We start from the raw sequence: 13,347 nt of genomic DNA, 5'->3' as shown, positions 1-13,347 counted from the left end.
GTTACTGTTGTGTGATTCCTCTGGGGCATTTGTTTTTATTCAAGACGGTTTTGTATGGGTCATATTTCCTTTTGAATGCTGATGGCTCCATCTCATTCACAGGCACATTCACGCTAAAGGATGAAAGATTGTGGCAGTACTGCAGGTTTATCTGGAAATAATGTCAGTAGATTGGTTGAATTGTTTTAACCAATATGTATTCTAAATGATTCTTTGAAAGAGTGTTGAGCTTCTATTTCTCAAAGTTTAATGAAATGAGACTTTGGGAAGGGGCTACAGTGGTGCAAAGAAGGATATCTTCTACCATGGGTTTTTAGCTAATAAAACTTTTACATAGTTAGGACAGTGTACATCATGCTGAAAGTACTCTACTCACTGATGCTGTCTTCTTCAGTCATTGATTACAAAAACTAGAAGCACAGTTTGAGGTGTGATACAACATCTGCAACACAATTAAGCAGGTTTAGCTGATATTACAAACTGGCTAATGCCCTTCTATGTAAAACCATCTGAATTCTGAAGTTATATTACAACACTTTAGTACATGACCCAATTGGCTGTATTTTTTTCTTGAAAGGAATATTTCAGTTTTGTTGTCCTTTTTTAAAAAAATTGCTGCCACACCACATTTGCTGTTCCATGGTTTGGATCGGCTACTCTAACTGTGACAAGCCTGCTAGTTCTTGTAGCATATCCAAATATTCACTGTCCTGTAAATGTCATAATGTAAATCTACTAACTGCCAAAGCTTAGTATAAAAAAGGGCAATCTCTCAGTCTGATTTTCATCATTTAAAGCAGTGATCAATAATAGAGTTCAAAGGCCTGATGTAAAATAATGTTAAGTTGATTAAGTAGATTTACATCTTTTTCCTGCTGTGACATAAATTTTGTTAGTTACAAATAGCACTCACCATTGTTTACCTTGGTAGCTGTCAGCCTGGGAAAAAGGTACATTGGCTGCCAAATCTAGAGATTTGAAAACTCACCTACTTCTTTGTCCATACCTACAGCATCCAAAACAATCTCAGAAAAACAGTGCACAGTAAATTAGAATCTTTCTATGTTGCTTCCTCTACTTTTCTCTTTTGTCCCTTCTTTCTTTTTGAGTATTTTTGTACTATTAGATAGCATATCTAATAATATGGGATCAGATTTTGCCTTTCATTTTCTCTCGCTAGTTATTGACAGATTGCAATAGAAATGGTAGTGATCATAATTTTCAATTGGTAAACTGTTACATATTATGTGACTAAACATAACAGGTAATTTGCGCATAGCAAGGTCCCACAAACAAAATGAGATGAATGATTAAACCTTTTTTTTAGAGGTGGGGGAATGGGACAGGAGATGCACCAGAGGAAAGGAGTATGTGGAGTGGGGCAATGATCTGATTGAGCCTAAAGCAGGAAAGATGATGAAATCAGTGGCAAGGGAGTGGAGTTTGTGGCGGGGACCGAAGACGACCACTTCAGTTTTCCCGTGTAGAGCTGGAAGAAGTAATGACTCATCCAAGACTGGATGTCAAGCAGATCACTTGACCAGAAGCAAGCAGTCAAGGGAGCTGATTGAAGATGTAGAGCTTGGTGTCATCAACATACATGTGGAAGCTGATCCCTTCCCTAGGGATGATGTCACCAAGGGATGGCACAAGAAGAGAGGGTCCTGGATATATCCTTGGAGGATTCTGGAAGTGACTGTAGGGGAAAGGGAAAAGAAGCCATTGCTGGAGATGCTCTGGCTATGTTTGAATAGGTAGGAATGGAACCATGTGAGGGCAGTCCCACAAAGTTGGACGATGGAGGAGAGGCGTTGGCAGAGGATGATGTGGTCAATTGTGTTGAATGCTGAGAGGTCGATGAGGATTAAAACACTATTGTTACAGTGACCAAGGATATCTTTCACTATTTTGGTTAGGCTGTGTCGGGACTGGAGTGTTTCAAGCTAGATGTTACGGGACTACTTCCTGTTTGAAAAACTACTTAACACCCACGGGGTTAACTGTAATATGAATCCACTGCATTTTCTTGATTAGTAAAGGTAATGAGGCCAATCTGTCTGTCTGAATATTTAACAGTCTCACTGAAGTCTCAGACCTCACTATTAACCTCTCAATGGTGGGGAGGGTTAAAAAATTTTAAAATGGAGAACACATCCTGAACCTCCCATGAACACGCCGGTTGCTGTTTTTAAGGCATGGGGTTTCATATAGTGTGTGTGTCCTGTCTTGGAGAGGCGGGACACTTCATTAACATATTTAAATCAGGCTCCCACAATGCAGTTGGGAACCTGATTTAAATTTAACAGTTGCCGGCCGGATTTCCCAGGGCTCGGAAAACCCGACAGTGAAAGGGAGGCGAGACCCTCCGGCTCAAGAAGATAAGTGTCTTTTACTGCACTCTTTGTGGGCCAGGAGAAGCAAGAGTGCTCCCCTTGGCCCCTCAAGAAAGCCTTTGGCTTTCCTTCTGCTGATCTTGGACACTCTCTCTTACCCCGCCACGATTGCAGACCTCCCCCTAAGCCTCGCTGGCTCTCTCTGCATGCCACGATCGTGATCAACTTCCTCCATCCTCCCTCTCGCGATGGCCTCTCTTCCCCTTCCCAGTTGCCGGGAACCATCCACGAGGGTCCCCGGTTGCAGCCTGCTGCTGCTGGTTTTCCCACCCTGCAGCCTGTCAATTTGGCCGGCTGCCAGGCGGGAAACTGAAGAAAAGAATTATGTTGAGGTCCTGCCGTTAAATTCAGCAGGATCTCCGCATTCGCGGCTTTGCCGGGTGTTCCCTGCGCTAATGCACTCCCCCGTGCCCCCCACCCCCCGCCCCATAAACATTGGGGCCTTAATGTTTCTTGGCACTACAAGAATTCTAGATTCTAACATTTCTAAGTCTTCATTATCACCAAGTGCAAAGCTGTGTTTGCATGCTATCAGTAAATTAGCTAAAACACTTTACAGTGAAGTTTATTGGATGTGTAAATATTACACATAGTATGCATTTCCCCCTCAGATTATTTGTGAATTTATTACGAGCAAGCTACATCACAGCTTTATTAATTGCTGTATGGCCACATGTCGTTACTTCACTGACTTTGCTAGAATAGTCTTGTTTTTTTTTTAAAAGTTGTTTTTTCTTCATTGTGGTACACACTGTAATACAGATACCTAATTGTAGTCCAGCAGAGTTTAACCTTTAACTTACATCCATAGAGCATCATTTCATCTATCTCAGCATCCCTATAGGAAATGGCTACAAAAAGAGGCAGAAGAAGACAATGTAGATGAGGAACCAGACTGAATGTTACTGGTTTTACTAATTAAGAAAATATCAGCTCAATTCTGGAAATGCAATCTGCTTTGGGGAGACCACAGGATCACTTTCAAACCCTGCAACTCAATTTAGTTGTAAGAAAAAGAGATGACAGCTCAGGGTGACAACATCATCATTAAGTGCCATCTCATCAACTGGAGACTATCTCCATGTAGCAAACACCACACATCTACCTAAAATAGCTGGGGGAATGATGCAGAGCCTTCAACATATTGTAAAACTTACTTTACTGAAATCTTCGCATGGAGATTTGAATCTTAGTACTGTGCGTTCCTAATACTAAGTAACTGAATGTAGGTAGAAACAAAATTTCTATTGTGACCCTTTATAGTGGTTTCAGTATATTCAGAATAACTCCCCATTATTATAATCATCGCTTCAATTCAACATTGGCAGACCAAACCCATCCTGTTCGACTTCTGCCAAAAAGCTCCAGGCCTTCTCCTCGACTCCATTCTTTTCTCTCGCAGCTTGCTCAAGCTGAGCACTATTCCAGCTTAATTAATAATTAAGATCATTTTCACGCATCTAGTGAATTTATATATCTCCATAACCCAAGACATCCCTTCTCTAAATAATGCACAGTTGTGTGTAAGTCACATGTTAAAAAAAATAGAAAAATAACTTTAAAAATCACTTAGAAAATCATTTTTTTAAGGACAGCAGCCTGAATTTTTTGATTGCTGTTATTTTATTGTTGGTGATAACCCAGTTAAAATGTAATAACCAATTTGAAATAAATGAGTTAAAATAATACTGATTGGTAAATTCAGATTAGTAAATAACTAACTGAAACTGAATGAATTTTGCCCAAGATCAGCCAATGCCACTTGCTGGAATTTTTCTTGTTTATTATTACCTATTTCTACTAGAACTTTTTCGTCTGATTTTTGTTCCTCTTTATGGGTTGCACCATATTTTGATAATCACTTCGTTGCCATATATCTTAACTGTTGTTTGCAAGATCACATGATTGTTACGGATGCAGAAAGTCATTTGGCCTATCTTAGTTCATCCATCCAGAAATCTTTGAAAGTTCCTCCATTTCAACATTCAATTTCTTCTTAAAAGATTCCAGGGTTTTTGTCTCCTCCACTCTTCCTGGAAGTATATTCCGTGCGTTGATGACACTCTATGTAAAAGAAAACTTTTTGATGATCAATCCTAAATCTTTTTGCTAGTTTGAACCTATGTTCTATGTTCACTATTTAACGTAAAATAATATTCTGCGTTTACCTTTTCCATTTCCTTAACTATCTTAAACCTGTATACAATCATCTCTCAGATGCTTCCATTTCAGCATGAAAAGCCCAAGTTTCTACAGTATTTCCTGACAACTCAAATCTTTGAAACCAAGGATCAGCCTTGTGGCTCTTTTCTGCACTGCATTCAGTGCTTGTGTCTTAGTGATCATAACTGGACAAAGTATTCTTGGTGCATTCTGACCAGTTCGGTCTCAATGTTCTGTGACTTCTACTGTTTTGTCAATGTGGTTTAACATTCTGCTGATTTTGTCATTTGGTTGGACATGTTCAGCATCAGATCTACTAAAACTGTTAGGTCTCTTTTGGCTTCATCCTTAGCTATTATTGTTTACCTTTCTCAACTTTAAAAAAAAATTCTGGTCATTTTTAGATCGCCAGACAGGAGCAGCTGAGTGTTGAAGAAATGTATAAACTAACTCCTAGATTTATTCTCACTTTTGCTCCTTAGTTTATAGATTCTCACTGGGTTAAATGACAACCGGTACTCCCTCCTGCATCCAAAGAATTTTAATTTAATTCCTTGTCCAATTTACCAAAATTAAATCCCAATTTCATGCCCATTTTGTATCAGCTAAACTTGAAATAAGATGATCAAAATTTCATTTTTCCTTAACTCCAAAACAGATCTTGGCCTTAAGAACTGAACATTAATGTTGTAGTATTTTGTGACATTCTGCTTCATACATTTTACCCATTTACAGTACTCCTAGTGATATTGCCATCCCATTTATTCCCCTTTTAGTGGTAAATATCTTGGGCCCAATATTAGGAGGGAGGTGGATTGGCAGTGGGGGGTTGACTGGGCGTGTGGATAACGCGCCCGGTGAAATCGGTGGGTTTGGCATGTGATCGTAAGTAAATTGAAGGCACTTACCTTGGCTTCCAGGTTTCGCGCTGGAAAGCTGCGCAGTGGGCGGACTGCGCACCCTCATCATAGGCTGTCAGCTGGAGGAGCCCTATTTAAAGGGGCAGTCCTCCACTGACTGACGCTGCAGAAAATAGGCAAAATTACAGCATGGAGCAGCCCAAGGGGAAGGCTGCTCCCAGGTTTAATGATGCCTCACTCCAGGTCTTACTGGATGGGGTGAGGAGGAGAAGGAGGAGGAGGGAGATCTTCCACCCGACGTACGGGAGGAAGTGACAGAGGAGGTCACCAGCACCACCAACATATCATGCACCTGCGTACAGTGCAGGAGGCGCTTCAATGACCTAACCAGGTCAGCCGAAGTGAGTACTCTTACTCATTCCCCTACACTCCGTCTGCCACATCACATCTCCTTCTGCACTGCCAACACTACTCTATCACATCACTCCTCACACCCACTCAAAGCTCATCCTCATCTTACCTGCACTTCCTCACCTCCCCAGTACTCATCCCACCACTACCACTCAACCCAATCCTCATACAATCTCGTGGCTCTGTCTCATACTCATCTTCTCGTGCATCTCTTTCACGGTCAGCCTCACCCAACCTGCCACTACCTGTGCTGCAGCCACAGGGCATGCATCACGTATGTGTAGTAGGAAGCGTAAGGCAAATGTGTCGTGAGCATGAAGGGGATGCACAAGGGTGTTTGAGGGTTTGTCATAGTTTTTACTTTGATTTCTGATCAACTTACATTACATATTATATTGTCATCACTACTGCCACGTCTTGGCCATTCTTGACTGGCTTGTGTAATAAAGGCCTTCCATGAGGTTCTCCATGAACTCCCTTGATGCCACCCATTGGGTCACCCTACAGTGGGTGTATGTGTAGTTGCACGACTACTTTGTGCAGGTGCCTGTTGCGCAGCACTGTGTTGTGTAGCTCCACGTGGTGGAGGTGGACGGCGTGCCTGGCGAGGCTGGTGATGTTGCTTGTCCTCCAATGGAGTGATGAATGCAGCTATGGAACCCCCCCACCCCATCCTGACGGTGTGAGTGGGTCCACAAAGTAGGTAAATGTGTTTGGACAGCAGAGTTTAGGGTATGATTTAATAATTTGGAGTGTGGAGACAACGGTGTGGCAGGCAAAACTTTGTCTGGGGTGACAGAGTGCCCTGCTGCAATTAATGAGGTATTCCCTCCAACTGTCAAGGAATCCTCTGCATCTCCCAGTGCCGACTGACTGACACACGTCTGTAATAACAGGGAGTGTTTCCCACAGCATGGGAAACACGCTGAGGAGCGTCCAAAATCACATCCCTGCTAAAATCTCTTCCCAATGAGGTCTGTCAACGACCTCAAGTACCTCCCTAACTATCTAAACTGTCATCCCACCGGCTTTAATTGCCGGTGGGAGTCCCGCATGCGAGGGTTGCGGGCGCACTGATTCGTGTCATTGGGGAACCTGGAAGTGGGCGGGTTGGAGCCAGGCTGCGGACCCGCTTCGGGATTCCCCAATTTTAGGAAACCCCCCACCACGAATGCACCCGCTCGGCCATCCTAAAATTGACTCCCTTGTGTTAGCTATGTCTCCAGTTTGGAGATTAATCTTAGGATTACAGATAATATATTTTTGTACATATTGATGTAGGGCAGTTCTATTTATTTTACACTTACTTGACCTGCCCCAGTTAAGTATTCATGTTGCTGGTAAAGGGCTCAGTATTTCTGTGGTAGGTACCTTGCTTGCAAGGTGAATTATACTTACCTTTGGGGACTACAGACTAGTAACCGAGAAGTTGGTAATAGCAGGGGTTTGAGGCTATCAGGACCTTCAAGAATGAGAAGTACATTGCAAAACACAGCTTTATTTCCAAAAGAATACCATTTTGTTAGCTATCCATTGTAATCCATCACTGCCATATTAGTATAACTTTTGTGATCTCCTGTTAAAAACAATTGGTTACTTTGCTGTATTCAGTCATGTTCATTGCTAACCTGCATGTTTCTGCTTGTATTAAAAAATATTTAAACTTCTTCCATTTTAAGTCAGATTAGAAATAATATTGAATAATGGATTTTGACTCCTTAGCAGACCCCTCTCTTTATTGAAGGTGTATCTTTTGTTGCGTTTGTCATTGGACAAGTTTTGATAGAAAGATGCTTGCCTCTCTTTGACTTTAAATTTTTTTAAAGATAGGCTACTTCAAGGTTGTGATTCCAAGCCTGATGTCTCAGCAACCATATGAACCTTGGATAAGGGGCTTTGATGAGACCTGGTTCGGGAGCAGATGGACATTGTGTTCTTGGTAATCTCTGTCTTGGCTTCTACCATTCTTAATTGCCTTTCTTTTTCCTTTGCACACCTTGCTATACAATTTTGATCAGTTAAAGTAAGAGCATTCAGATATCAGTTTCTCAATTCTGAAAGATCGTTTCAAGATTTGCTTTTAACTTTACAGAGCATGATACCTGAAACACCTTGTACAATCATTTTATTTCTAACCTTTCACTCAATGATCCACCATTTATACAATTTATGTGGAAAATCAGCTTCTTAGGCAAACTGCAATCTTTCCTTAAACATACACCAGGGGTGTTAGCTGCGTATTAAAAAAATTAAACTTTTAGGAACTGAAGTCTCTTTTTTGGCTCGATATTAATGCTGAATGCAGTATACAGTGAAACTGACAAATATTGAACATTGTAAACCCACCTTATCAACATTGTACAGAAATGCAATAGCATATTAAGTAATGTTTGTAAATTCTTTTGCTTACAACATGGGGCCTCTCTCCAGTATTGTTACATAATAAAAGTTAATTACCATGTAGGCATACACGGTAAAAAAAATTAGCTCCGCTCATTGGCTGCCTGCTTCTGTGCTGTAACATTTTATAATTCTGTGCCATATGAAACAACATCAATTCTCATACACATATTGGACTTGCTGATATTAGATGCATTTACAGTGATATTTTGTTTGAGTGTACAGCAAGACTGTTTGAAAGCCAATTTAAATAAACAGAACTAGATTTTTACGAGGTACATGTTATCGAGTTAGTTATGTCCCTTCCTCCTGTCCCACCACCAAAGTTTTCCTTTAGAGGAAATTCAGTTTTCATGGCTCCCTTGTATGATTTGAGTGGAGGATTGGTGACATTCTCCACTCATTGGTGCCATTGTTATTGTGCTGCACTGAGGACTGCTCGCAATAGCTGATGCTTCCATAAGTATGTAACATAGTGGAGATTTTTATGGGTCTTACATTGTTGATGCAAAAGAGTGTAGCAGAGTAAATATCGATAGAAATTTCCTCCTGTAAAACAAATATTGTTAATTTTCTTTAGGGATTCTATTTGCCAAACCTCTCTCCTTAGTACTGTAAACAGTAGGTTGGACAGAAGAATAAAGAAAATTGTACGAGTCTGGCCAGCCATAACCAGCAGAGCTAATTTAATCATCTACTTACTAGATCTGATTGTTGGCATATCACACTTTATATATGTATAATCTTTTTTTAATCATGAAATAGTTTGCCCAGCCCTATCTAATGTTCTGATTAGCACTGCCATGAAAATATGTAACCCTACTTATTTCTGTATTTGGGTGTGTTGGCTATAGTGAATCATTCAAGTATAATTGGTAAACAGGTACATTTGGTCTAGTAATTAAATTGATCAGCTACTTGCCTGGGTGGTGTTGTTCTCGGACATTAGTTTTACTTCTCCAGACAGTTCAAATTTATGGCAGAGACACATGATAAAGGAATCTTGTGATGCTTGTAAGGTTTCTCAAGTTTAAATTGAACTTCCAGTTTGCACTTTTTTCCCATCACCCCCCCCCCCCCCCAACTCTGTCCGTGTAATCATTCTGTTTCTTCTCCACTCTGTCTCTTCGCCACCCCCCTCCTCCCACCGCCCAGCCACCCATGTGCTTGTATAGAAGTGTGATCATTCTGTTTCTTCTCCACTCTGTCTCTTCACCGCCCCCCCCCCCCCACGACCAGCCACCCATGTGCTTGTATAGAAGTGTAATCGTTCTGTTTCTTCACTCTGTCTCTTCACCGCCCCCCCCCCCCCACGACCAGCCACCCATGTGCTTGTATAGAAGTGTAATCGTTCTGTTTCTTCTCCACTCTGTCTCTTCGCCACCCCCACCGCCCAGCCACCCATGTGCTTGTATAGAAGTGTAATCGTTCTGTTTCTTCACTCTGTCTCTTCACCGCCCCCCCCCCCCCCGACCATCCATATGCTTGTAGGAATAATTAATTTAGGTGGTCGTGGATTTTAGACTCAAGATATGTATATCAGCACAATGTAGGCTGGTGCCAGGTCACATAAGTAAGTCTTCCATCTGCTGTCATAGCTGCAGTCAGCCATGAATGCTGATGTATTCTGAAGTTATATTGTTAATATCTGCTCTCCCTGCATGTGTAATTGAACTTAAAAAGCCCACAGTCTGTATAGTGTTGATGTTGGTGTATGGAGCTAACTCACCAGAGTCAGTGGAACTATCAGTATTAGCCTGCCATTTTACTTGGTATCAATGAAGCTGCTTTGGCTGAGAAACTCTGGATTTGAATTTTTTTGCCTTTGTTTATATAACAGATGCTATATTTCAAACGTAATTCATTATGTGAGAAGCGCTGAGATATTTCAAATGGTTATAAATTTATTTATCATTTCTGGTGTGTCAGGTATATTGAAATGAAATGTGGTATAATATTGCACTTCCACTGTAGTTGTGTTCCCATATTACAGGATACAAGATAGCAGTTAATATTGTTGTATATAATAACTTATTGCAGGTGTACAACCTTTTAAAGCTCAGAAGCTTTGGGATGAAGCTTATCTAACTGGTCCTTTTATATCATAGCTCAGGTCCTGGGAAAGTAAATCTCCACAGTTGTTAGCTCTACGGAGGTCAGGACATTTCTGTTCAAGAGTATCACCAATCACCAATTCCATGGCACTCCATTAATGGTAAAAGTGCCTTAAGTTAAAATATGCTACTAGTATCCTATCATGGATATTTTCAGTATAACATGAAAATATCCATGCTGGTATACCTAAGTGTTTTGTTTGTTGAATAAAGTTGTGACAACAAAATTCCAGCCGCGTTAAAATTCCTAAAATTGTAATAATTCCAGCAGAAACAAATTTCAATCATTTATGATCAATAATGAAACAGCGGCATTACAAAAGTAGTGCTTGCATACTGTGTGATATTCTCACTACAACTATAACAAAAATACGTTTGAGTTACACAAGATAGAATGAGGTATGCAAAATAATTGTTTTGTAGGCTTTGCGTCTCACCATTTTTGTGAAATCTGGTTTATTCTCTGCCATACAAGAATATAACTAAAATTTGAGTGTCAATCAGAACAGATGAGTATTTTGACTTTACAAGTGTTTAAAAAAAGCAGATTGTGTACACAGATGGACCTGAACATTAAAATCAGAAAGTCAGTGCTTTAGACATTTGGATACTTCTTGCATGGCCCAAACTTTCACATTTGAGCTCAGCAGCAATGTTTGTAAAACACTTGTGGCAAACCATGGGCATTTGGACTCCATAAAAAAGAGCCTTCAACTCAACACCTTCTCTTGAAAAATGCTGCTGCAGAAAATGGCACTTCCCAATCTGAGTGTAGCATACCTGATTGCTGCAGCCACTCAATCAGAGAGCTCCACTGCTGTGAATCATATTGCAACGTTAAAGAGCTAGACTGAGCAACAAAAGAACTGTATACAGCTAGTGAGCTATATTGATCATTGTTGACTTAGCGGTTGGCAGGAAAGTCGGATCTTTGATGGAATGTAATATTTTTCATGTCGGCTTTAGTTGTAGTTGGTTTTAGTATATGAAAAAATCATACAGCTACTTAAGAAAGCGTTTTGAAAACTAGGTTCCCAACAGTACAATGAATAGTGTGCTTAAAGTTATCAAGAGCTAGGTAATAAGTTAACAGGAAACCAGTGGAAATACTGAGACCAAGAGAAACATGGAGCCCGATATTACCATGGCAGCGGGTTCGTGGCGGGGGGGGGATTGGGCGCGTGGGTAACGTGCCCGGTGAAATCAGTCTGCTTCGTGTGCAATCACAGGCTGATTGGATCCACTTACCTGGTCTTCCGGGTTTCCCGCTGCTAAGCTGCGCGGCGGGCGGACTGCGCATGCACAGTAAGGTCTGTCAGCTGGAGGAACTCTATTTAAAGGGGCAGTCCTCCACTGACTGATGCTGCAAGAAATAGGAAAAATTACAGCATGGAGCAGCCCAAGGGGAAGGCTGCTCCCAGGTTTAATGATGCCTCACTCCAGCTCTTATTGGATGGGGTGAGGAGGAGGGGGAGGACAGAGATCTTCTCCCTCCCCCCCCCCCCCCCCCCCCACCCCAACTCGGCGGGCGGGAGGAAGCGGCCTGCCTCTGCCACCAAGAAGGCCTGAGGAGGTCATCTGCACCACCAACATATCGCGCACCTGCATACAGTGCAGGAGGCGCCGCAATGACCTAAGTAGGTCAGCCAAAGTGAGTACACTTACTCATTCCCCTACAGTCCGTCTGCCACATCACCGCCCCCACCCCACACCTCCATCTGCACAGCCAACACTACTCTGTCACATCACTCCTCACACCCAATCAAAGCTCATCCTCATCTTACCTGCACTTACTCACCTCGCCAGTACTCATCCCGCCACTACCACTCAACCCAATCCTCATACAATCTCATGGCTCTATCTCATACTCACCCTCTCATGCATCTCTTTCACAGTCAGCCTCACTCAACCTGCCACTACCTGTGCTGCAGCCACAGGGCATGCATCACATATATGTGCAGTAGGAAGCGTAAGGCAAACGTGTCGTGAGCATGAAGGGGATGCACAAGGGTGTTTGAGGGTTTGTCATGGTTTTTACTTATATTTGATTTCTGATCAACTCACATTACATATTGTCACCACTACTGCCATGTCTTTGCGAATCTTGTCTGGTTTGTGCAATAATGCCCTTTCCTGAGGATCACAATGAAGACCCACAACTGATGACACCCATTGTGTCACCGCAGAGTGGGTGTAGGTGTATTTGCAGGGCTCTTTTGTGCAGATGACTGAGAGACGTCAGCGATGTCCCCGGTGGCACCCTGGAAGGATGCGGAGGAGAAGTTGTTGAGGGCAGTGGTGACTTTGACAGCGACAGATAAGAAGATGGTGCTCGGGCCAGCCTGGAGCAGCTCGGCATGAAGGAGGCTGCAGATGTCCACGACTACATGTCGAGTGACTCTGAGCCTCCGTGTGCATTGCTGCTCAGAGAGGTCCAGGAAGCTGAGCCTCGGTTTGTGGACCCTGTAGCGAGGGTAGTGCCCTCTGCGATGCATCTCTCTCTGCAGTTGCCCTCCCTCCTGCTGTTCAGGTGGATGTGTCACAGCGCTGTTTGTGGAGCTCCACGTGTCAGAGGTGGACGGCGAGGCTGGTGTTGCCGTTCGCCCTCTGAGGAGGTCATGACTGCAGCTACGGCGGCCCCCATCCGGAAGATGCACATCTGAGGGGATCCGCAAGGTAGGTACATGTCTCTGGACCCTGGGGTAAGTGTGCAAGTTGGTGAATTTTATTGTTAGGAGGAGGGTGGTAGAGACCAAACTTTGTCCAGAGTGGCCTCCTGCAATGAATTTTCAGGGTTTTGATGCTGCTAAAGAGGTAGCTTACCAAAAACAAACCACTAGCTGGTGTTGAATGTGCATTGGTCAGCTAAGTATGCCCAATTGACCAATGGTGTATTCTTCCATAATCCAAATTCCCATTGTACATAATATTCAATATTATGTGGTAAAAGAGAATTTTTGGGTGGGGGGGCTTAAGGTGAGTTAATTGGTTTAATTTTCAAATTGT

General features: G+C 42.4%; 1 protein-coding gene across 2 annotated transcripts in view; it reads left to right on the top strand.

Annotated features, from left to right (window-relative positions):
* LOC137326569 (mitochondrial basic amino acids transporter) overlaps nucleotides 1–13,347 on the top strand; it is a 34,491-nt gene that overhangs the window by 1,980 nt on the left and 19,164 nt on the right. Inside the window, exon 2 of one of the 2 annotated variants that reach the window (XM_067991796.1) lies at nucleotides 7,654–7,766. The exons of the other annotated variant lie outside the window; for it this stretch is intronic. Coding sequence (XP_067847897.1) covers nucleotides 7,727–7,766 — 40 coding nt within the window. The 5' untranslated portion in view covers nucleotides 7,654–7,726. The remainder of the gene's footprint in view (nucleotides 1–7,653; nucleotides 7,767–13,347) is intronic. 2 annotated transcript variants of the gene reach the window in all.

Source organism: Heptranchias perlo, chromosome 10, assembly GCF_035084215.1.
Source record: "Heptranchias perlo isolate sHepPer1 chromosome 10, sHepPer1.hap1, whole genome shotgun sequence".
Lineage (NCBI taxonomy): Eukaryota > Metazoa > Chordata > Chondrichthyes > Hexanchiformes > Hexanchidae > Heptranchias > Heptranchias perlo.
The sequence above is the reverse complement of the archived record's forward strand: the minus strand, read 5'-3'. Positions and strand labels throughout refer to the sequence as shown.